Source organism: Oncorhynchus keta, chromosome 15 (genome assembly GCF_023373465.1).
Source record: "Oncorhynchus keta strain PuntledgeMale-10-30-2019 chromosome 15, Oket_V2, whole genome shotgun sequence".
Classification (NCBI taxonomy): domain Eukaryota; kingdom Metazoa; phylum Chordata; class Actinopteri; order Salmoniformes; family Salmonidae; genus Oncorhynchus; species Oncorhynchus keta.
The window spans coordinates 26,919,805-26,945,445 of record NC_068435.1 but is presented as its reverse complement, the minus strand read 5'-3'; the positions used below and the strand labels follow the sequence as shown (position 1 = coordinate 26,945,445).

At 43.7% G+C, this 25,641-nt stretch overlaps 1 protein-coding gene across 11 annotated transcripts in view; it reads right to left on the bottom strand.

Moving 5' to 3' along the window:
- Positions 1 to 584: 584 nt before the first annotated feature.
- The window catches only part of LOC118394684 (sickle tail protein-like), a 55,059-nt gene continuing 30,002 nt past the window's right edge, over positions 585 to 25,641 (bottom strand). For 4 of the 11 annotated variants that reach the window (XM_052463780.1, XM_052463783.1, XM_052463787.1 and 1 more), the window contains 14 exons: positions 21,654 to 22,459; positions 20,630 to 20,757; positions 20,299 to 20,468; positions 19,311 to 19,495; positions 15,937 to 16,073; positions 15,441 to 15,588; positions 14,818 to 15,349; positions 14,269 to 14,560; positions 13,807 to 14,063; positions 13,370 to 13,540; positions 8,895 to 9,014; positions 5,853 to 5,936; positions 3,630 to 5,261; positions 585 to 2,996 (listed from right to left, as the gene is read on the bottom strand). In XM_052463780.1, the coding sequence (XP_052319740.1) occupies positions 2,844 to 2,996; positions 3,630 to 5,261; positions 5,853 to 5,936; positions 8,895 to 9,014; positions 13,370 to 13,540; positions 13,807 to 14,063; positions 14,269 to 14,560; positions 14,818 to 15,349; positions 15,441 to 15,588; positions 15,937 to 16,073; positions 19,311 to 19,495; positions 20,299 to 20,468; positions 20,630 to 20,757; positions 21,654 to 22,459 (4,815 nt within the window). In that variant the 3' untranslated portion in view covers positions 585 to 2,843. The remainder of the gene's footprint in view (positions 2,997 to 3,629; positions 5,262 to 5,852; positions 5,937 to 8,894; positions 9,015 to 13,369; positions 13,541 to 13,806; positions 14,064 to 14,268; positions 14,561 to 14,817; positions 15,350 to 15,440; positions 15,589 to 15,936; positions 16,074 to 19,310; positions 19,496 to 20,298; positions 20,469 to 20,629; positions 20,758 to 21,653; positions 22,460 to 25,641) is intronic. The other 7 variants (XM_052463781.1, XM_052463788.1, XM_052463789.1 and 4 more) reach the window with 7 other exon arrangements.

The window sequence follows — 25,641 nt, the reverse complement described above, 5'->3', positions numbered from 1 at the left end:
ATGATATGCTAATTACAGTAGATGGGCATTGGGATTCATTATGTCTGGAATTTACATATGAGCTAATTATCATTTAATGAAACTAATTACTAATAATTTACTAATTAAAAGGATGACTTATCTCATTATGTTTCTTTCCCTCTGTGATAAATGTGTTAATGACATTCTCTCAGATATTTGTCAAGTCTAAATGTGTTTTTATGTAATGTTTCTTTCTTTGTCAGAGCAATATCCATGACGTAATCAGAGACCATATTTAAGATCTATTGTTTCAGCTCTTTTAGAATTTCACACATTTATTTTGGACTTGAAGCAAATAATTGCTTCAAAATCTGTTTGAAATCTGTATTACATTTACGTATAGTTATTTTATGTAAATTATTCTGAACATTTGAAAAATACTGCTACGCAAAAGCTGTCTGGCTGCCCTCTTTCCTGTGTAAAATTGCATGTGTACATTGCCCTCTGTTGGGCAATAATAGGAAGTGCAAACTTATTTTTCATCAATACCTACGCCAGTAAACATATTCTCATACAATTATACAAATGAATATAACATGAACAAATAGAAGCCTTACAGCAAATCACTAACAGAAAGCCCTTTATTAGTTTTTCAACCTCACAAGTATTTCATTCCACAATACATTTTTACAACATGGTTTACAGCTTTACAAAATCAGAGAACACTAAATAGGAGTTGTGCAAACACAATAGTTCTCTAATATTACAGATAAATATGTCAAATCTCTATAATGTACTTGTATGTAAACTTCTGTCACTAAGTATGAATGTAAACACCAGTTACTGATATGAATATAAGAGTATCACAGTAAGCTATTTGGTTAAAATAAGTAGGTGCCATCCCAAAGGAAAACATTACAACATCCACACAGTGCATGTCTTAGATACATGGTCTGTAAAACCAAATACTTTGGCATTTACCACATCTACTGCCATAAAAGTCCTCTAAACATCACTTTGATTGTACAGTAGCTATCTTGTTAGCTCAAACAATTTGGCAGTGCATAGGAAGCTTAAGAAATCACCAAGTTCCACTCACACTCTACACATCTAAGATCATTGCATAGAAGAGATTCTCTGACAGATGACAAGTGAATGACAGATGCTAGATGCAATATACTATATCTATCCCCAAAATCATTTGATTTCCTTATATAATAAATGGCTATTTTAGATCAAATCTGCATATTATGTCACTCAAATTCTTATAAAATATACATTATATTCAACACCATCAATTAAACCAAAGATTTCTCACATCAATAAAAAAAAAAATCCAGATTTCCAGCACCACTAAACTGCATTAGCATTAATTCTAGAATGTTTGCACCTTTTTGTGTTGATCATTTGTAATGCAAAGTAGTTATCTTGTTAATATGGTTATCATCATACAAAAGCCGAGGCAGAAATAAAAAGGTCCTCTTGCTCAAAGTGAGTGTTGAATGAAAACCAGGTCAATGTATTTTCTTTTTCAAAATGTTCATTATCAAAAACGTATGGAAGGGATAGAGAGAAACAAGACTGCCCTGCAATTGTATTATGTTGCCATGAAAACAGCATTTCCCTCCACTGTAATTTATAGATATAAAAAGAACATGAGGTGTCCTTGGATAAAGAAGCTGCTGGTGTTTGTGTGGTTTTGCCGCTGTGTCCACATTGCATCTTGTGACCGGTGAAGCTGGGTATATGTGCAATGCGGTGGATACTCCTTGCACCTTGACTCATGGCAGTCGGGGAGAGGAGGGAGGGGAGGATGAGGTGGAGGACGTGGATGTGGGGGACAAAGAGGATGAGTTGGAAGAGGGGGAGTTGGAGGAGGAAGAGGAAGATGAGCAGTAAGAGAAATGGCTGGGTCGGCCATTTTGGGTTTGAGACGAGAGGGAAAGATTTTGACGTCTGTCATTGAGAGACAGGCTAGGAGGGACGAGACGACTCAGATTAAGAGACGGGATGAAAGACTTGTGTGAGGAGGATGGGAAGGATGAAGGTGATTTAATAGGGTTAGGCACTGAGTTAGGATCTGGGGATGACGTGTTTTTTCCAGAGCTATGACAAAAGGCTGGGATCTTAGAAGCAGGTAAAGCAAGGAAAGAATGGTTACTATCCCCACCTGCTTTCTTAGTACTTCTGATGGCCTGCGAAACAAAGATGGCAGGAGACATGGAATGTCAAGAAAGGCAAAAGAAGTGTTATTATACAAAGATAAATAAACAATGTTACAAAGCAAAGAGATGGCACTAAAATACACCAAAAAATAGATGATTAATTTAAAATATAAACAACCACAGTAAAACAGATGAAGTCAGGAAATGATCTGAAGGGTTAATGATGCCCACTAATTAACCAATTAAATGCACTTACTCATCAAGCACACGCAATGTTTATGACATAAATATCATGCTACTCAGGGTGAGATGAAGAGGGTTAAAGAATACTTGGATAGCTGACAGAGGGTGAATTTACATGGATCATTTGAGTTGCTTTAGTTTAAGTTTAGAGAATCGCATTTGTTTGCAAAAAATGAAAATGCTTAATTCAAGGAGATCTTCAAAAAGTGAAGTAAATATATCCTTGGCAATCTTCTATCCTTGTCTCCATCTCCAAGGGACTGAAAGTTACATGCTGAGCATGCTCATGGAGCATATAGAGGTGAAGAGGGTACATATGGTAAGTCAAAAGGTCTTGAAGACATAGGAGAACAAGACAGAGAACGCATGGATTCAACAAACATCTCATAATTGTACAGTTTCCAATGCTTTACATGAACGCACTTCTCTACATCATGAAAGTGGTTGCTCCAATACTTCCTGACACAGGCCATCTTATAGTAAAACTACCTGTCGAAACTGCTTCTGATTGCCCTGGAGCTTCTGAGCTTTTCCTCCTGGTTTGTCAGCTGACCCGGCTGGTTGCTGCCAGGACTTTGCAGATGCAGAACGTGACATCTGACTTGAAGAAGGAGAGCCACTGGTATTCTGTAAATATTCAAACAGACAAAAAGAAACACAAAAATGATACTGTATTTTAGGGACGGATTGTGAAAACACCTAAGAGCCGAAGCAACAACAAAGAAAAACCTGTATCCAGAAATAAGATTCCAGCATGCTTACAGTAGGTTTGTGTTTCCCAAACTGGGGTACAAGCAGGGGTAGCTCTAGGGCATAGCCTGAGACATTATCTGTAATGGTGGATTTTGTGTTCACCTGTATTTTATTTTGTATATGTAGGGAGCTGGTGGGTCAATTTATGAGTACACAACTTTTTTCCAAGTTTGGGAACCACTGACCAACCTGCACCAACTCTGAGAGCAGAGCATGCGCAACAGAACCACAAGTACAGTATAAAGCCAGTCATTTTAAAGCCTGTCACTTTGACCCAGACAAAGTTAACTGTTCAAAGTTCACAAAAACACATCATAGCAATCCAGATCCCAAGGGACAACAATCATGTCAGCTGACACCACAAAGACAGCTTATAAGCAGAGGTAGATCCCAGTTGTATCCCCAGCAACACCTGAAAAACATGTTAATCTTTATTGGTTAGAGGTTGGAAATCTACCAGGGACCCAGCCACCAGTGCAGTTAGAGGGAAGCAACTTTAAGAGAGACCTGTTTCTTGGAGCTGCTCGTGATGGACGGTCTGGGAAGCTGTGGAAGTTGTGGTTTGGACTTCTTACTCTGAGGATTAAGGGAATTAGAGACCTGAGGAGTGGCAGACCTCTTGGAGGGACTGCCCTCCCTCTCTTGTTTGAGTTTCATAGTGGATGGAGACTCTTCACAGGAGTCTATCTTAAGTGCAGAGGGGCTTATATTATCCACGATGATCTCCCGCTTTTTAATGGTCTCATCTAAACTGTTTCTGGACTCGTAGGTGTTCTTACAGATCGCCTCTGTTCTGTGTTTAGAGTTTGACCAGGTGAGAGTGCTTGATGACATTACGTTATTCACAGTGGTGAGGTGACTGGAGTCAGTTTGGGGTTTGCTGCTGTTGATCTCAAACCTCTTGGTCTCCTTCATGTGTCCGTCCTCCCCGTCCTCATAGACCACCACCTGGAGCGTCTTCTTGCCTGTTTTGGTCCCAGTGCGAATCGCTTGGCTGATGGCCGCCAGCTTTTTTGTTGGGAACTTGAATTTGAACTTATTTTTGGACTCTGGTTTGCTGTCATTTGAGGACTCTGTTTTAGACTGTTCTGGCGATGAGCACTCTGATGTACTTGTCTGTTGCGCAACCACAGCAGGAGTATTACTGTGACCGTTTGCAGTGTTTTCTGTCACTGCTGTCTTGTTTGCCTGTTGAAGATCAGTGTTAGGCTTTACATGAGGTACATTCTTCTCTGCTTCCTCGTTCTCCTCTTCGATGCTCTTCTGGTGCAGCATCACATCCAGCTCCTCCTCACACTCAAAGATGGTGGACATACGCTTGTAGGCCGACCGGATGTCCATGGGCTCGTCGAATATGATGATCACAGGCTTCCTATCGAAGCCACAGTGCTCCTCCTGGCTGACGCTGGTAGTGGTGTCGTTCCCCACCTTGACGGTCTGAACCTCGGACCCGTTGGTCCTACTTACTATCTCCTGGTACTGCCTGGTGGACAGAGCCTGCACTCTGTTGCTGGTAATCATCATGAAGGAGATGTTCTCAGGGGGAGGAGAGCCCTCCTCGTCGGGGAGGTCAGGGCTCAGGCTGCTGCTCTCCTCTACATACCGTGGTGCTCTGCCTCTGGATGACCTAAATACTACCTGCTGGCTCTGGCTGTCATCCAGGTTCACACTCTCTACTGGTGGAGGAGACACTGGACTACCTGAACCCTCCTGAGCTATAATAGTCATAGACTGATTTACTGGTACTGGTGGAGATGATGGTATACTGTTAGCAGGATGAGTGCTGAATTCGGTAGGTGCAGGTAAGTCCTTCTTCTCTGCAGGTATTGTAGAACACACAGGTTCAGCCACCTCCTCTTTCTGACTCTCAACAGGATCCTTCAGGTCATTCTCATCTACGAGGCTCGCCTTCTCACTATCTTCTCCAACTGCTATCTTTTGTGTTTCAGGAGGACAATCTTCGCACTCCACCACTAGAGGTGACTCATCTGCTGTTAGTAACTCTAGCTGCTGGGAGTCAAGCATATTTGTGTTTGCCACCTGTGAGGGGGACACTGTTCCCTCTCTCCCTTCCGATTGGTCTGTTCTTCCCGATGGAAGCTTTTCATTGGATATCTGTCCCATAACATAATACATGACCTGGGAAAAAAGGAGGGAAATATCTATTAACATTAAAAAATATATACAGGTAACTGCCAAAATAAAGGAAACACTGAGTAATTTAGGAATACAACGTATATTGAAAGCAGGTGCTTCCACATAGGTGTGGTTCCTGAGTTAATTAAAGAAATAAAACATCCCATCATGCTTAGGGTCAGTTGACCATTATTTTGGCTACCATGGCTAGAAGAAGAGATCTCAGTGACTTTAAAAGAGGGGTCTCAAAGGAGCATAGAGGGTTTAAAGACATTTTGTGTGTCTCAGTCACCAAATCTCAACCAAATTCAACATTTATGGGAGATGGAGCGGTTCCTGCGGCAATGTTTTCCACAACCACTATAAACAAAACATCAAATGATGGAATTTCTCATGGAAGAATGGTGTCGCATCCCTCCAATATAGTTCCAGACACTTGTATAAACTATGCCAAGGCACATTGAAGCTGTTCTGGCCACTTGTGGTCCCATGCCCTATTAAGACACTTGATGTTGGTTCCTTTATTTTGGCAGTTACCTGTATATACTATATTCAGACTGAGGAACATGGGTAATATGGGGATGAAAGACTTACCCTGGGACTCTTTGGTACAGTGTCAAATCTGTTTTCATCGGTGTTGAGCACACATTTGTCTTTACCCTGGTTCTCCTGACTCTCCTAGGACAGTTTAGGGGATAACATCATTGCACAACAGCTCTTTGAATTCAGTTTACACTTTCATTTACAGTGACGAGACCAGCCATGGCAGCCAAGAGAGCATGCGTAGAACACTAAGGGAAATAGAGTCAAGCACAATGTGATACGAATGTGATAAGGGAACAAAATATCAGATGCAGATTCATTCACAAAGCCAGGCAAGAACACTGCACAGTGTGAATGATTAGTCCGTAATCTCAAAGTGGAAGGGAACTGGAAATCAAGAGCAAATATTTTCCAACACCAAGAGACACCATACATCTTTTATATGAGACATCAGTCAATTCTTTGAAAAGCAGAGATAACATTTTCATGAGAAGAAAACATGAGAAACACCAAACCTCCGCCCCCCAGGCCATTCCAGAAGCAATAGCAAAACACAGCACTGAGTGGCAGTCAGACCAGTATTCAGAAGCACATTCAATCACAAGCAAGCTCTAGATCCAAGCTTAGACCAGATTCAGAGGCTGATGAAGCTGAAAGCACAAACAGTCAGGCCCCAGATCAAATTAGTGTTAGAGGCCTAGATAAGCATTGAATTAAAAATCCAACCTTATTTACATAAGTATTCAGACCTTTTTCTATGACAATCGAAATTGAGCTCAGGTGCATCCCGTTTCAATTCAACATCCTTGAGATGTTTCTACAACTTCATTGGAGTCCACCTGTGGCACATTCAATTGATTGGACAATATTTGGAAAGGCACACACCTGTCTACAGTTGACAGTGCATGTCAGAGCAAAAACCAAGCCATGAGGTCGAAGGAATTGTCCGTAGAGCTCTGAGACAGGGTTGTGTCGAGGCACAAATCTGGGGAAGGGTACCAGAACATTTCTGCAGCATTGAAAGTCCCCAATAACCCAGGGGCCTCCATCATTCTTAAATGGAAGAAGTTCGGAACCACCAAGACTCTTCCTAGAGCTGTCCGCCTGGCCAAACTGAGCAATCGGGAGAGAAGAGCCTTGGTCTAGGTTAGACTACTGCAATGCTCTACTTTCCGGCTACCCGGATAAAGCACTAAATAAACTTCAGTTAGTGCTAAATACGGCTGCTAGAATCCTGAATAGAACCAATGTTTTGTATCATATTACTCCAGTGCTAGCCTCCCTACACTGGCTTCCTGTTAAGGCAAGGGCTGATTTCAAGGTTTTACTGCTAACCTACAAAGCATTACATGGGCTTGCTCCTACCTATCTATCTGATTCGGTCCTGCCGTACATACCTACATGTACGCTACGGTCACAAGACGCAGGCCTCCTAATTGTCCCCAATTGTCCCTAGAATTTCTAAGCAAGCAGCTGGAGGCAGGGCTTTCTCCTATAGAGCTCCATTTTTATGGAATGGTCTGCCTACCCATGTGAGAGACGCAGACTCGGTCTCAACCTTTAAGTCTTTACTGAAGACTCATCTCTTCAGTGGGTCATATGATTGAGTGTAGTCTGGCCCAGGAGTGTGAAGGTGAACGGAAAGGCCCTGGAGCCCTTGCTATCTCTGCCTGGCCGGTTCCCCTCTTTCCACTGGGATTCTCTGCCTCTAACCCTATTACAGGGGCTGAGTCACTGGCTTATTGGTGCTCTTTCATGCCGTCCCTAGGAGGGGTGCGTCACTTGAGTGGGTTGAGTCACTGATGTGATCTTCCTGTCTGGGTTGGCGCCCCCCCCTTGGGTTGTGCCGTGGCGGAGATCTTTGTGGGCTATACTCGGCCTTGTCCCAGGATGGTAAGTTGGTGGTTGAAGATATCCCTCTAGTGGTGTTGGGGCTGTGCTTTGGCAAAGTGGGTGGGCTTATATCCTTCCTGTTTGGCCCTGTCCAGGGGTATCATCGGATGGGGCCACAGTGTCTCCTGACCCCTCCTGTCTCAGCCTCCAGTATTTATGCTGCAGTAGTTTATGTGTCGGGGGGCTAGGGTCAGTTTGTTATATCTGGAGTACTTGTCCTGTCTTATCAGGTGTCCTGTGTGAATATAAGTATGCTCTCTAAGTATTCTATCTTTCTCTCTCTCTCTCTTTCTTTCTTTCTTTCTTTCTTTCTTTCTTTCTTTCTTTCTTTCTCTCGGAGGACCTGAGCCCTAGGACCATGCCTCAGGACTACCTGGCATGATGACTCCTTGCTGTCCTCAGTCCACCTGGCCGTGCTCCTGCTCCAGTTTAAACTGTTCTGCCTGTGATTATTATTATTTGCTGGTCATTTATGAACATTTGAACATCTTGGCCATGTTCTGTTATAATCTCCACCCGGCACAGCCAGAAGAGGACTGGCCAACCCTCATAGCCTGGTTCCTCTCTAGGTTTCTTCCTAGGTTTTGGCCTTTCTTGGGAGTTTTTCCTAGCCACCGTGCTTCTACATCGGCATTGCTTGCTGTTTGGGGTTTTAGGCTGGGTTTCTCACAGCTCTTTGAGATATCAGCTGATGTACGAAGGGCTATATAAATACATTTGATTTTGGTCAGGGTGGTGACCAAAAACCCGATGGTCACTCTGATAGAGCTCCAGAATTCTTCTTTGGAGATGGGAGAATCTTCCAGAAGGACAACCATCTCTATATCACTCAACAAATCAGGCCTTTATGGTAGAGTGGCCAGATGGAAGCCACTCCTCAGTACCCAAGAAGACTTGAGGTTGTAATCACTGCCAAAGATGCTTCAACAAAGTACTGAGTAAAGGGTCTGAATACTTATGTAAATGTGATATTTCAGTTTTGCTAAAATAAAAAACACAATGTTTTTGCTTTGTGATTATGGGGAATTGTGTGTAGATTGATGAGGAAAAATAACAATTGACTCAATTTTAGAATAAGGCTGTAGCGTAATCAAGAGTTCTGAATACTTTCCGAATGCACTATATAAGCAATGAGTGCAGGCCTCAGGTCAGACCATAGGCACACCACACACAAGGGGTTAGTAATAAGGCATCTGTTACCTTAGGGACTTTGGGTGAAAGGGAGAGCTCTGGTTCTATCTGTCTGACTTGTGATGCAGTGCTTGTGAGGTCTACAACGCACTTTGTGCCTACATCTCTAAGAGTGCACTTCTGAAACACCTGAGGAGGTCAAAGTGCACTGATTTAGATCACAGATTCCAGATTGCATGACAAGGGCTCTGTACAACAAATGCTGAGTTAAATATCACGCTATCTGATGTATTTGGCTATTCTTGTTCACACAGACATTCCTCCATTGAACAACAGAAGGTGACATACATGTAAAGTGTTGGTCCCATGTTTCATGAGCTGAAATTAAAGATCCCAGGAATTTTTCATATGCACGAAAAGCTAATTTACCTCAAATGTTGTGCTCAAATTTGTTTACATCCTTGTTAGTGAGCATTTCTCCTTCGCTAAAATAATCCATCCATGACATGAATTTAGTGTTAATTTATCTACTATAAGCCAGCCTCCAACGTCGTTTTAGAAAATGTGGCTGTACGTCCAACCGGCCTCACAACCGCAGACCACGTGTAACTACGCCAGCCCAGGACTTCCACATCCGGCTTCTACACCTGCAGGATTGTCGCTAACCCAGACAGCTGATGAAACTGTGGGTTTGCAGAACCAAAGACTTTCTGCACAAACGGTCAGAAACCGGCTCAGGGAAGCTCATCTGTGTGCTCGTCATCCTCACCAGGGTTTTGACCTGACTGCAGTTTGACGTCGTAACCAACTTCAGTGGGAAAATGCTCACCTTCGATGGCCATTAGCACGCTGAAGAAGTGTGCTCTTTATTGATGAATTGCGGTTTCAACTGTACTGGGCAGATGGCAGACGTATGGCGTCATGTGGGCGAGCGGGTTGCTGATATCAACATTGTGAACAGTGTCCCATGGTGGTGTTATGGTATGGGCAGTCATAAGCTACGGACCACGAACACAATTGCATTTTATCAATGGCAAATTGAATGCACAGAGATACTGTGACGAGATCCTGAGGCCCATTGTCATGCCATCCCGCTGTTATCATCTCATGATTCAGCATGATAATGCACGGCCCCATGTGGAAAGGATCTGTACACAATTTCTGGAAGCTGAAAATGTCCCAGTTCTTCCATGGCCCCAATACTCACCAGACATGTCACCCATTGAGCATGTTTGGGATGTTCTGGATCGACATGTACGACAGCGTGTTCCAGTTCCCACCAATATCCAGCAACTACGCACAGGGATCGGAGAGCAGTGGGACAACATTCCACAGGCCACAATCAACAGCCTGATCAACTTCATGCGAAGGAGATGTGTCGCTCTGCATGAAGTATCTGTGAGCAACAGATACAGATCTGTATTCCCGGTCATGTGAAATCTATAGGTCAGGGCCTAATGAATTTATTTAAATTGACTCAGTACCTTATATGAACTGTAACTGGGGCGGCAGGTAGCCTAGTGGTTAAGAACGTTGGGCCAGTAACCGAAAAATCTGTCATTCTGCCCCTGAACAACGCAGTTAACCCACTGTCCCTAGGCCGTCATTGTAAATAAGAATTGGTTATAGACTGGCTTGCCTAGTTAAATAAAGGATAAAGAAATATAGAAGGAAAGATTGCAACATGCAAATTGTTGCATTTCTATTTTTGTTCAGTGTAGTAATGCATGTACACTAGTGTTAATGTTTATGTTAAAAAGGTCCAAAATGGACAAATGCTTTGTACATACACTATATAGACAAAAGTATGTGGACAACACTTCAAATTAGTAGATTGTACGACAGCGTCTGCTATTTCAGCCACACCCATATCTGACAAGTGTATGAAATCCATAGACAAACATTGTCAGTAGAATGACCCGTACTGAAGAGCTCAGTGACTTTCAACATGGAATCGTCATAGGATGCCACCTTTCCAACAAGTCAGTTTGTTAAATCTGTGCCCTGCTAGAGTTGCCCCAGTCAACTGTAAGTGCTGTTATTATGAAGTGGGAACATCTAGGAGCAACAATGGTTCAGCCCGAAAAGTGGTAGGCCAAACAAGCTCACAGAATGGGACCGTGCTGAAATATGTAGTGCATAAAAATTGTATGTCCTCAGTTGCAACACTCACTACAGCGTTCCAAACTACCTCTGGAAGCAACGTCAGCACAATAACTATTTGTCAGGAGGTTCATGAAATGGGTTTCCTTGGCCGGGCAGCCTAAGATTACCATGCGCAATACCAAGTGTCGGCTGGAGTGGTGTAAAGCTCGCCGCCATTGGACTCTGGAGCAGTGGAAATGCGTTCTCTGGAGTGATGAATCACACTTCACCATCTGGCAGTCCAACAGACAAATCTGGGTGTGGCGGATGCCAGGAGAACGCTACCCGTCCAAATGCATAGTGCCAACTGTAAAGTTGGGTGGAAGAGGAATAATGGTCTGGGGCAATTTTTCATGGTTCGGGCTAGGCCCCTTAGTTCCAGTGAAGGGAAATCTTAACACTACAGCATAAAATAACATTCTAGACGATGCTGTGATTCCAACTTTTTGGCAACAGTTTGGGGAAGGCCCTTTCCTGTTTCAGCATGACAATGCCCCTTTGTTGAGATCAGTGTGGAAGAGCTTGACTAGCTTGCAGAGAGCCCTAAACTTAAGCCCATCGGACACCTTTGGGATGAGTTGGAACGCTGACTGCGAGCCAGGCCTAAATGCCCAACATCAGTGCCCGACCTCCCCAATGCTCTTGTGGCTAAATGGAAGCAAGTCCCCGAATGGAAGCAAGTCCCTGCAGCAATGTTCCAACATCTACTGGAAAGCCTTCCCAGAAGAGTAGAGGCTGTTATAGCAGCAAAGGAGGGACAAACTCCATATTAATTCCCATGAATTTGGAATGAGATATTCGACGAGCAGGTGTCCACATACTTTTGGTCATGTAGTGTATTTGTGGTATGTACAGTTGAAGTCGGAAGTTGACATACACTTAGGTTGGAGTCATTAAAACTAGTTTTTCAAACACTCCACACATTTCTTGTTAACAAACTATAGATTTGGCAAGTCGGTTAGGACATCTACTTTGTGAATGACACAAGTCATTTTTCCAAAAATTGTTTACAGACAGATTATTTCACTTATAACTCACTGTATCACAATTCCAGTGGGTCAGAGGTTTAATAAACTAAGTTGACTGTGCCTTTAAACAGCTTGGAAAATTCCCCAAAATGATGTCATGGCTTTAGAAGCTTTTGATAGGCTAATTGACATAATTTGAGTCACCTGTGGATGTATTTCAAGGCCTACCTTCAAACTCAGTGCCTCTTTGCTTGGGAAAATCAAATGAAATCAGCCAAGACCTCAGAAAAAAATGGTAGACCTCCACAAGACTGGTTCATCCTTGGGAGCAATTTCCAAATGCCTGAAGGTACCACGTTCATCTGTACAAACAATAGTACGGAAGTATAAACCACATTGGACCATGCAGCCTTCATACCGCTCAGGAAGAATGTACTTTGGTGCGAAAAGTGCAAATCAATCCCAAAACAACAACAAAGGACCTTGTGAAGATGCTGGAGGAAACAGGTACAAAAGTATCTATATCCACAGTAAAAGAAGTCCTATATCAACATAACCTGAAAGGCCGCTCATCGAGGAAGAAGCCACTGCTCCAAAACTGCCATAAAAAAGCCAGGTTACCGTTTCCAGCTGCACATGGGGACAAAGATTGTACTTTTTTGAGAAATATAATCTGGTCTGATGAAACAAAAATAGAACTGTTTGGCCATAATGACCATCGTTATGTTTGGATGAAAAAGGGGGAGGCTTGCAAGCCAAAGAACACCATCCCAACCGTGAAGCACGGTGCGGGGGTGGCAGCATCATGTTGTGCTGCAGGAGGGAGTGGTGCACTTCACAAAACAGATGGCATCATGAGGCAGGGGAATTATGTGGATGTATTGAAGCAACATCTCAAGACATCAGTCAGGAAGTTAAAGCTTGGTCGCAAATTGCTCTTTCAAATGGACAATGACCCCAAGCATACTTCCAAAGTTGTGGCAAAATGGCTTAAGGACAACAAAGTCAATGTATTGGAGTGGCCATCACAAAGCCCTGACCTCAATCCTATAGACAATTTGTGAGCAGAACTGAAAAAGCGTGTGCGAGTAAGGAGGCCTGCCAACCTGACTCAGTTACATCAGCTCTGTCTGGAGGAATGGGCCAAAATTCACCCAACTTATTGTGGGAAGCTTGTGGAAGGCTACCTGAAACGTTTGGTCCAAGTTAAACAATTTGAAGGCAATGCTAACAAATACTAATTGAGTGTATATAAACTTCTGACCCACTGAGAATGTGATGAAGCTGAAATAAATAATTCTCTCTACTATTATTCCGACATTTCACATTCGTAAAATAAAGTGGTGATCCTAACTGATCTAAGACCGGGAATTTTTACTAGGATTAAATGTCACGAAATGTCACTCTGTATCTGACAGAGTGTTTATTTACCTGTAGTTCCTTCATGAATGTATCCTCCTCCTCATCCTCTTCTTCTTCCTCCTCTTCCTCTGGCTCAGCTGAGGCTGTGATAACAGATGTGGTTTGGGGCTTGGGCTTGACCTCTGGGGGCTGTCTGGTGGGTTTGGGACTGGGTTGAAGGAACACCTCCTCTTCATCGTCCTGAAGGGGATAGTAAAAACACTGACTTGGAAACTTGAAAACTGTCTTGAATAAATTGACACTCTATCCCCCACTAGGTCATATGTGCATAGTCTGCATTCACTACTAAAGATTCCATTTGACTTGCAGTGTTACAAATATTATGTATATGAATGTTGGGTCACATGTTGAATGCTTATTTCTAGACACTGAGGTTATCATTTTGAAGACAGATGTCTTGGAATGCTGCTTGACTAGGGAAACTGCCAAACAAATTAGTCACACACCCGTGTGGTGGCAGCTTCGTTCCTGGTAGTAAAGACGACTTCTCCAGACCTCCCTGTGGTCAGCCCTGGGCTTGATGGTGAGGTGAAGAACCTCCGTGGTGGGGGCGGTGGAGGGGACTTCCCTGCTTTCTCTGGGCTGTTCCTCATCTCTCTTTCCACACTGGGCCTGCGAGGCTTCTCAACCATAGGCCTGTGTGGTCGCTCAGGGCTGCCCTGAACAGTCATCTCAGAAGCCACATTAGCTGGCTGAGTGGGTTCTGTCAGACAACGACACACAGACACAGACAATGTACTGTACACTGTATAGAATGTACTGTACTTTACAAAACAGAAAATAATATTGATATATCTTCGCATTTAGTCAAGATACTAATCCTAAACTGAACCCAAATAAAACAGAACACATGTCCTTCCAGAGTTTCCAACATTTTAATGGATCTATTAACTTCCAAAGTTTCTTACCTGGAAGAGATGCCTCAGTAGGTTCAGGAACATCCATCTCGTCTAGCAGTGGAGTGTTGAGGGGCATCTTTGGGTCTGGGAGGGTCTGGGGGAGAGATGGCTGGTCTGGAGCTAGGTGTGGATTGGGAGACTGAGACTCACTCCTCCCCGTCTCGGAAAACTCTAAGTCAGGGATGGCCATCTTTAGGCTGGCCTGGGCCTCCTGGAGAATCTGCTCAAACTGACTCCCAGCAGAGGTGGCTGATCTCTGTGGTGGCCTCCCCTCATCCAGGTCCCCCTCTCTCTCTGCAGCCTATATGGTGGGAGAGAGAGGCCCAGACATCTCAACTCATACCAATCTGAAATTTAGACGCACTTTGCTGAGATTACTTTCTGAGAGAACTGGCAGAAGCCTATGATTAATCAGTTATAATATGCTCTATGATTATATTACACAGTAAGTAACAGACCACTGTGGTTTATAGACACTCTCCAGTTCAACCTAAGACACCTTGTCTCATTGAAGTCAATTAGATAATTGCTGAGAATATATAACAGACGGATGACTACCTCAATGTCCATGACTTTGTTTTTGATGCTGCTCCTGTTGGTTTGGTTCTCCGCTGAGCCAGGTGGTTGTGTGGTGGTCTCAGTGCTGCTAGCCGTGGGGGCCGGTCCATCTCCGCACCAGGTGATCATTCTCTTCTGCAGGGCTGGGCTGTTCTCCCGACTGCGGGGACTGACCTTGGCCACGGTGGGGGAGTCTCGGCCATGGGTGGGGGTCAGTGGGGGGCTGGGGTGGTGGTGGTGCGGCAGGGCCACTGAGTGCTGACACGGTTGCATATCGACGGGAGAGCTCTTCACACGGTGGATGACGACAGGAGACGTGGGGGCCATGTCTGGCCTGACTGCGGGGTTCTGGCCCTGGAGCTGGGGTAGGGGCGGTCTGACAGAGGACCTGGGCTGGGGATTGGGGGACTCCACGGTGGGGCGATTCCTCAGTGGGGGATCGGACTGGGCAATGGCAGGCTCTACAGCCCCCTCTATGAATGCTTTGGCTGCTCCAGGCTCGGGATCGTGAGGATGATTCTCTGTGACACATCTGAAGGGAATGCAACATGACTTTATTCGACTACTCAGATCATCAATCATCCTCTTACATGTTATGGAGGATATACAGGGGCAGCATGTACCTTCTGAGACCGCTGAGAGCTTCTGTCAAGGCTTTGACCCTCTTAAGCATGCTGTCCATCTTGTGAGGCTCCTCCTTCAGAAAGTGCACTGCCTCTACCTCCCCACGCAGAATTGTCCGCATCTTCCCCTGGAGGCTAGGAAACTCACCTGACGAAGGGAGGGAGGGAGGGAGGGAGGGAGGGAGGGAGGGAGGGAGGGGAGGGAGGGAGGGAGGGAGGGAGGGAGGGAGGGAGGGAGGGAGGGAGGGAGGGAGGGAGAGGGGGAGGAAGTTGGGCCATCAATCCAAATGTTGTCACACATTCAAAGAGGCATCAGCTAACCCTTACCTTAAAACATGACATAACTGGCTGTGAATAACTATTGGATTTGATTAATGCTGCTACTGTGGCTGTGGAATAACTCCTGCTATTGGTAACTCTGAATTGCTTGCACAACATCTTCTACCTGTGGTCAGTGATGTGCTAACCTCTTGCTGCAGCCCCAGACAGTGCTCACCTTTAAGCCCGGCCAAGACCTCTCCCACCCTCCTGAGGTTGACAGCTCCCTCCTCCACATCCCTGAGGGTGACTGACAGCTGACCTGGGCAAGAGGACACGTCTCTTCTCAGACAGTCTACGTACTCCTCCAGCTCCCTGAGAGACATAGGTTAGGTTACACATCTGGCCATTACATTACAGTAAAAACAATTGTCATGCTTGGAATGACAAGGAAAGACATTGGAGATTGGCCTGGCCCTATGTTGTGATTGTGTTCACCGCGCAACAAATAAATTGTTCAGTTTTTCACTTCTCATAGCCTCCGTAGTTTTTGCATGGTGATTTCTCCTAATGTAATAACCAGCAATAGACAAGATGGCAGAAAACATTGAGTTCATGACATGCAATTGATTTCAAACTTTTGCAGTATGTTATAGATAAGATCATGTTTAAAAACCTAAGCTTCCCATTAACCTTCGATACAGTTTTAAGCTAGCCCTGATGTTATGCCAGGAGGGAAGTTCAAACATAAAGATACAGTGCCTTGCGAAAGTATTCGGCCCCCTTGAACTTTGCAACCTTTTGCCATATTTCAGGCTTCAAACATAAAGATATAAAACTGTATTTTTTTGTGAAGAATCAACAACAAGTGGGACACAATCATGAAGTGGAACGACATTTATTGGATATTTCAAACTTTTTTAACAACTCAAAAACTGAAAAATTGGGCGTGCAAAATTATTCAGCCCCCTTAAGTTAATACTTTGTAGCGCCACTTTTTGCTGTGATTACAGCTGTAAGTCGCTTGGGGTATGTCTCTATCAGTTTTGCACATCGAGAGACTGACATTTTTTCCCATTCCTCCTTGCAAAACAGCTCGAGCTCAGTGAGGTTGGATGGAGAGCATTTGTGAACAGCAGTTTTCAGTTCTTTGGATTCAGGTCTGGACTTTGACTTGGCCATTCTAACACCTGGATATGTTTATTTTTGAACCATTCCATTGTAGATTTTGCTTTATGTTTTGGATCATTGTCTTTTTGGAAGACAAATCTCCGTCCCAGTCTCAGGTCTTTTGCAGACTCCATCAGGTTTTCTTCCAGAATGGTCCTGTATTTGGCTCCATCCATCTTCCCATCAATTTTAACCATCTTCCCTGTCCCTGCTGAAGAAAAGCAGGCCCAAACCATGATGCTGCCACCACCATGTTTGACAGTGGGGATGGTGTGTTCAGGGTGATGAGCTGTGTCGCTTTTACGCCAAACATAATGTTTTGCATTGTTGCCAAAATGTTCAATTTTGGTTTCATCTGACCAGAGCACCTTATTCCACATGTTTGGTGTCTCCCAGGTGGCTTGTGGCAAACTTTAAACAACACTTTTTATTGATATTTTTAAGAAATGGCTTTCTTCTTGCCACTCTTCCATAAAGGCCAGATTTGTGCAATATACGACTGATTGTTGTCCTATGGACAGTCTCCCACCTCAGCTGTAGATCTCTGCAGTTCATCCAGAGTGATCATGGGCCTCTTGGCTGCATCTCTGATCAGTCCTCTCCTTGTATGAGCTGAAAGTTTAGAGGGACGGCCAGGTCTTGGTAGATTTGCCGTGGTCTGATACTCCTTCCATTTCAATATTATCGCTTGCACAGTGCTCCTTGGGATGTTTAAAGCTTGGGAAATCTTTTTGTATCCAAATCCGGCTTTAAACTTCTTCACAACAGTATCTCGGACCTGCCTGGTGTGTTCCTTGTTCTTCATGATGCTCTCTGCGCTTTTAACGGACCTCTGAGACTATCACAGTGCAGGTGCATTTATACAGAGACTTGATTACTCACAGGTGGATTGTATTTATCATCATTAGTCATTTAGGTCAACATTGGATCATTCAGAGATCCTCACTGAACTTCTGGAGAGAGTTTGCTGCACTGAAAGTAAAGGGGCTGAATAATTTTGCACGCCCAATTTTTCAGTTTTTGTGTTGTTAAAAAAGTTTGAAATATCGAATAAATGTCATTCCACTTCATGATTGTGTCCCACTTGTTGTTGATTCTTCACAAAAAAATACAGTTTTATATCTTTATGTTTGAAGCCTGAAATGTGGCAAAAGGTCGCAAAGTTCAAGGGGGCCGAATACTTTCGCAAGGCACTGTACAGTGTTGCTGACAGAGTAGAAACCTGTTTGACATGCTCAGTCAGAAGCTGTTTGTTGACAACAGTCTGACAAGCGCAGTCTCTGTGTCAGCTGCTGCAATCAAAATACTCAAAACAGGTGTTTAACAACCAGATGCAGAACAATGACCATGACTAATGTAAACTTATTTGAGTCAATTAAATTCCTGCTGAAATGGTCGAATGTAAAATGACCATAGCGGTTGGATTCTTCTGAAGCAACAATGCTTCATCCAAAGTCACACAGCAAGTACATGCATGTCTGGACCTAAAAGGGACTCACTATCCAAAATAACTACGGTAAGCGTGAGAAAGTGTGACAAATAGCTGTTTCCCAATATCTGTTTTCCCATCCCAAAAGTGCTCTCAAGATTACATAACAGCTACATACAGTATATGATAACAGTTGTTCAACAGGTTTTTTCTAACGCCCCCAGTGAGCCTATCTCCAAGATTAATTTAGTCCAATGAGCTGACATTGACTCCATTATTTATCTCTCCTATCACAGTCTGTAACACAGTCCCCCCAGATCGCAAGGGAAACAGCCTCACTTGCATATTTAAACATTGTGCAACATTATTAGACATTTTTGGCAGAACACCAATGACTCATTCCATAGCTGGGATACTGTATGTACCACATTCCGGGTCAGAGGAGGCTGGTGGGAGGAGCTATAGGAGGATGACTCATTTTTGCATAACATTTGTTATATCACTGGAAACCGATTGCATAACCACAGTTTATTTATTAATCCCACTTTAGCTGAAACTAATTGCGTAATTATATTACTTCACATTTCAACATGAGATAACGCAGTTAGTTCACAATGTTAGTTTCAGCAGCTGCAGTTTTGCCACATAAAAAAACAAATATGGCATCTGGAGCGGATTTCTATCGTCTGATTACTGTTTATTGTTCCAATTGTGAATGTTGAAAGGCTACCATAGCACATCAAATTAGAATTCTAATCCAATGCCTTAAAATCATAATATTTAAGTATGCAAGGAGGCATTTGGTTGGTCGGTGTATACCATGTGTATCCTGTTCATACGACTAATAACACTTGAAACTCGAACTTGGAAACTAAGATCATATTATTTACTCTTTTTTGACTAGCACCAAAGAGTATGCAAAAGTAAGATAGGCAAAATAAAGTCAATGCCCTCATTAAATGTCTATCCTGTCAATCAGTTTGTGGGGCTCGACAATACTTCCAAACCCTTACCTGAGCTGGGCTAGTACTCTCTCCTCCATGGCCAGGTACTTGTGTCTCTCCTCATCCACTGTGGTCCTCTGTCTCTGGGCAGGCTCTGTCTCATGCTGCTGTCTCTGTAAGGTCTCAGACATAACCCCAGTCAGCTCCTGCTCCGCTCTCTTCAGCATCACCCTCACACTGTCTTGGTTCTGCATCTGTGGATGGATCATCACACCCACTGGTCTCAGGACTCTCAGTGGTATTACAAACAGTATATCTAATGACTTATATACAGCTATTTGATGGATGAATGTGATGAATGTAATGGCTGAACTTTTTTTTGGAGGACGACATAAAAACCTAATTAAGATGTACTGTATATATGCAGATTTGGATGATCGTGATGTGTGGCTTGAGTACCCAAATCTGTTGATCACATACAAAAATACACCTCATAAAAATATGCTGTGTACATGTCCAGGTAACTGACAAAATAATGGAAACACTTGAGTAAACAAAGCAGGTTCTTCCAAACAGGTGTGGTTCCTGAGTTAATTAAGCAATTAATATCCCATCGTGCTCAGGGTCATGTATAAAAATGCTGGGCAGGCCATTATTTTGGCTACCATGGCTATACAATGACAAGGACTTCATCCACAGGGCACGAGTGGTCACTGAATGGTTTGATGAACATGAAAACGATGTTAACCATATGCCATCGCCGTCTCAGTCACCAGATCTCAACCCAATTGAACTCTTATAGGAGATTCTGGACTGGCGCCTGAGACAGTGTTTTCAACCACCATAAAAAAAACACCAAATGATGGTGGAATAATGGAGTCACATCCCTCCAATAGAGTTCCAGATACTTGTAGAATCTATGCTAAGGTGCATTGAAGTTGTTCTGTCACTTCATCAAGGCACTTTATTTTGGAGTTCCCTTTATTTTGGCAGAGTTACCTGTACATTGTATCTATGCAGATAACGGATTAATGTAATGTGCAGGTGGCTTGAATACCTGTAGCTGTCTGAGATGGTGCAGCTGCTGTCGCAGATCAGTGACGTTCCTCCTGACAGTGGTCAGTGTGACCTGCAGGGCGGGGTCAGGGGGATGGGCCTGAGAGACTAGAGCACTGGCGGCATCTGCCAGGAGGGCAGGGCTTCTGGCTGCAGGAACTGGTGACACTCCTACATATCAGATCAGTTAGACACAACTCTATGAGTAACTGTAATGTGGGATTAAAATAGGGAAGATACAAAATAACTTTCATTAACCATGTATGGAACAACAAAAAAACTAATACAACACTGACTTTGTAACACTAATATAGTTGTGTAATAACAGTTACCTGCACTGTTGTTTACATGGAAAGGAGAAGCAGTCCTCCCATCTCTCTCAGCTGGCCCAATAAAAAGTGCATGCTGAACAAGGCCAGCAAGACTGGCGATCTGTTGTTCCATGGCCTTCATTCGCTCACTGCCAAAAAACAATACATGATTGGCCCAAAACAATACGGTGCTACCTACGTAGTTCACAATACTGTGCTATGTAATTATTATAATTTTTAAAATATTTATTTAACCTTTATTCAACTAGGCAACTACGTAGTTCACAATAATGTGCTATGTAATTATTATAATTTTCTTATTTTTTATTTAACTAGGCAAATCAGTTAAGAACACATTAGTATTTACAATGATGGCCTAGGGACAGGGGCAGAACAACAGATTTTTACCATGTCAGCTCTGGGATTAGAGCCAGCAACCTTTCGGTTAAACCTTTCGGTTACTGGTCCAACGCTCCAACCACTCGCCTAACTACAATACATTGTTAACAATACAGCGCTATTTACTTCACAATACAGTGCTATGTAGTTCATAATACTGTGTTGTGTCGTTAGTTCACAATACAGTGCTATGTAGTTCATAATACTGTGTTGTGTAGTTAGTTCACAATATAGTGCTATGTAGTTCATAATACTGTGCTATGTCGTTCACAATACTGTGCTATGTAGTTCACAATACAGTGCTATGTAGTTCATAATACTGTGTTGTGTAGTTAGTTCACAATACAGCGCTATGTAGTTCATAATACTGTGCTATGTCGTTCACAATACTGTGCTATGTAGTTCATAATACTGTGCTATGTAGTTCATAATACTGTGCTATGTAGTTCATAATACTGTGCTATGTAGTTCATAATACTGTGCTATGTAGTTCATAATACTGTGCTATGTAGTTCATAATACTGTGCTAGTGTATAAAAAGATTGTGTTATGTAGTACTGTGCTATGTGCTATGTTCATAAAACCCCAAGTTCAAGTGGTAGTTTGTCTCAGACTGCCCAGCCCTTCTCTCTGTTTTTTGTCTCACCTGGTCTGAGGGTCATTGGGGGTGAGGGGACCCTGGAACAATTTGTCGCCATGGTGCCCTGGGGGGAACTCCAGGAACACAGGAGAGGACACAGAGGACACACCACCCCTGGTCCTGTTCACCACCTCCACAGTATTACCATTACTCTCCCTCCGCAGGGACCGGCGAATAGGAGACCCTCTCTCCGGGGCCACAGGGCCATGGTTGTCAATCATCCTGACCTCATTCACTCTGTGAGGGGAAGGTGGTGGCGTTTTGGTGCCGAACGGCGGTAGTCCCTGGTTTTCACCATATCTCCGGCACTTCTGCCTGTAGAGGGAGTGCTGCTGCTCTGGGTTCTCTGAATAGGAGGCTGTGGACTTGCCCGAAGCCCGGAGGAGGCCACCACCCATGTCGACCACGTCCCCCATGTGGCTGCCCCCCTGTAAGGAGGCGATACTCAGCCGGCTCTCCTGGACAGCGTAGGGGTCAGTGACGTTGACATACAACCCGTCGGCACGCACCAGCGCCATACTCTTACTGCTCTGGTCCTCATCAGGTTTGACATCTCTTCTCTCCAGGATGGCGCTGGGGCAGGGGATGACGGACCTGCTGGGTGGCCCGCTGGACATGCTGGCCCTGGGGAGGGTGACACTGCCTGGCACCCCTCCCCCAGCCTGGCGACCATAGGGGATCCTGGAGGGGGAGGAGGGCATGGAGCGGGCCATGGGGGGAGACATGGACCCCTGAATGGCGTGGACAGGAATGCGGGTGGATTGTAAAGTGTGGACAGGGCTATGACTTCCATACAGTATCTCTCTTGGTATCTGTAGACAGGAGGAAATTCAGAGAACATATCATCTTAAAGTCAATGGAAAGAGACTAGAAAAGCCTGCTAATACAAAACTTGATGAGCTATGCAGAGAGATTCTCAGTCATTAGGTTAGCGGTATGTCTGTGTCCTCAACAATTAATCTATAAAAAAACATCTTCTGTTGTCCCTCCCTGACTGTCATACATGTCAAAATATTACCTTCAAAATGACAAATCGCAGACAGAACGAGGATCTGTTCTGACAAAGGCCATATACAGAGTGTGAGAGAAACAGAGAGGAAAATCACATCCACAAAGGTTGAATGGTACCATAGCTAAACAACACCGTCATGCCTCGCCATGTACAGAGCAGACACAGAGCGTTTGTTGTGTTCACTATGAGTGCAGGACAAGATCAATATGCAGTATGAGGAACTCCTAACATGACCATTGCATTGACATATAATTCTCCCTGATCTGCCTCTTTGTCTGTACTCACTTCCGAACCTTTTCACAACAACAATCCAAAAAGATTGTTTACATCATCATACTGTCAAATAAAATGGACTCCTTTCCGTGAAACAGTCAATTAATCTTGATGTTTAAACATACAGCACTGCTTTACGATGACCTTTTTTACAAGGAGCAAGTGTGTGCCAAAGTTGAAAAATGTAAGAGCACACAGTAATCTTTGTAGTAATGGTGCAAGCATGGCAATCATGAATCTGCGCTCAGTGTATTCTCCATGGCACTCACGGCTGTTTGTAACAATTATCATCTGGGTGATTTTTAAATTGGCACATATGCGAGTAAAATGGTTGCACTGTAGAGCCCTCTGCAGCTAATCTTTTATTTTTTTACCTCCAATTTCATGGTATCCAATTGTTAGTAGTTACTGTCTTATCGGTACAACTCCAGTACGGGCTCAGGAGAGACGAAGGTCGAGAGCCATGCTTCCTCCAAAACACAACCCAACCAAGCTGCACTGCTTCTTAACACAGCGCACATCCAACCCGGAAGCCAGTCACACCAACCTGGTCAGCGTGCACTGTGCCCAGCCCGCCACAGGAGTCACTAGTGCGCAATGAGACAAGGATATCCCTACAGGCCAAACCCTCCCTAACCCAGACGACGACGCTAGGCCAATTGTGCGTCACCCCATGGACCTCCCAGCCACGGCCAGCTGCAACAGAGCCTGGGCTAGAACCCAGAATCTCTGGTGGCACAGCTAGCACTGCGATGCAGTGCCTAAGACCACTGCGCCACCCGGGAGTACTTACTGCAGCTAATCTAAGCAAATGTAGGCTAATAATTGAGGATTTTTTTTTTTGTACACTCTTAGAAAAAGGGTTTCAAAAGGGTTCTTCAGTAGATACCTTTTTGGTTCCAGGTAGAACTCTTTTAGGTTGTATGTATATAGAACCCTCTGTGGAAAGGGTTAAACCTGGAACCAAAAGGGTTATACCTGGAACCAAAAATGGTTCTTCAAAGGATTCTCATATGGGGACAGCCGAAAAACCCTTTTAGGTTCTAGATAGCACCTTTTTTAAAGAGTGTACATACACTTCAGATCATGTACTGTAGCAAATCTAAGCAAAAGTACAGTAGCCTGATAGTTGACTGTAGTCTCAAGAATATACTTCTTATAGGACTCACACTCTGCTTTACCTTCAGCAGTTCAGCAGATTTGAACAGAGATAAGAGAGTATTACAATGGTTGCATGATGCAAGAGAGGTGTGGGCTAACTTGACTCTCTGCTATTTCATAGGGATTGTTTATTCCCCCTTCATAAGGTGGCGTGTCATAACAGATACAACTGCAATTTGAATATTCCAGTATTAACCCTAGAGTCAAAGAGGTGACCTCATTTACAACGACCTCAAATAAAGTGAAATAGAGTATTAAACCGATTGTATTTTTATGCAAATAAGAGAGCAGCTCATTCATACACAACAAGCCATCTGCTATGTCTGCTATAGTTATAGTATTTTGTGCATAATTCTGGCAGAATTATCTTCATGACCTTTTGAGCTTAACATTGATACCACAATATTTCCACAACAAAGCACACATACATAGACAATTAACATACTCTTATAAAAAAAGGTTTCCAAAAGGGTTCTGCGGTTGTCCCCATAGGAGAACCCTGTTTGGTTCCAGGTAGAACTGTTTTGGGTTCCATGTAGAACCCTCTGTGGAAAGGGTTCTACCTGGAACTAAAAAAGGGTTCTTCTAAGGGTTCTCCTACGGGGACAGCTGAAAAACCCTGTAGGCCTGCTACAATGGAAATATGTTCTATCTTGTTTCCCCCATTAACCTTTGCTCGTCCTGTGATAAAACAACAACAATATTTTTAGAGCAAGGCATTATCAATGTTATCTGCTCAGAAATACCCCAAAACACATACCCCATCTATGGAACAACATGCTGGGCTGACCACCAGTGGGTACCACCATGGGGCCTAACGGTCTCTGTCTATCTATATCTGAGGTGATCTCTCATAGGAGAGGAAGATCTGCGCTACCACTAAACTCACATAAATACTCTGATCATACAGTGAGGTGAGCCTGATTTAAGGTGCGAGTTAAATCAAGTAGATCGGAGGATCAATCTGAGGATGATCAGGCAGGCTCTTCCTCTGGTGGAGGTTCGACGCGGTACGTCTATCCATCAATCTAACAGGACGCTCTGGAAACAGCAGAGCAACAGGACATCGGATCCCTAGGCATTACTTCTCCTCAGACCACAAAACAACGTGCTGAAAACAACACCCACCGAAGGAATTTGAGCGCTTTCCCAGTAGGATTACATGCCTCCCAATCCCTCATGGCACCCTGGTTCTGTGATATAGCTGATAGTTGGAAAAGAAAGACTCTTCTCAAGCCTCTACGGCCCCATCCAGTGCCCAGTCCCTGACAGCTGCTGAGAAATATGATGCAAATATGCCATTGTGTAACGCAGCAGGATATGAATAACACACGGTACTCTTTGTCAGACATATCCAAACACAGCTTCAAATCGAATCAAAACAAATTGTATTTGTCACATACACCGAATACTACAGTGGAATGCTTACTCACAAGCCCTTAACCAACAATGCAGTTTTAAGAAAAATACCTAAAAAAAACAATTAAATAAAAGTAACAAATAATTAAAGAGCAGCAGTAAGGTAACAATAGCGAGGCTATATATAGG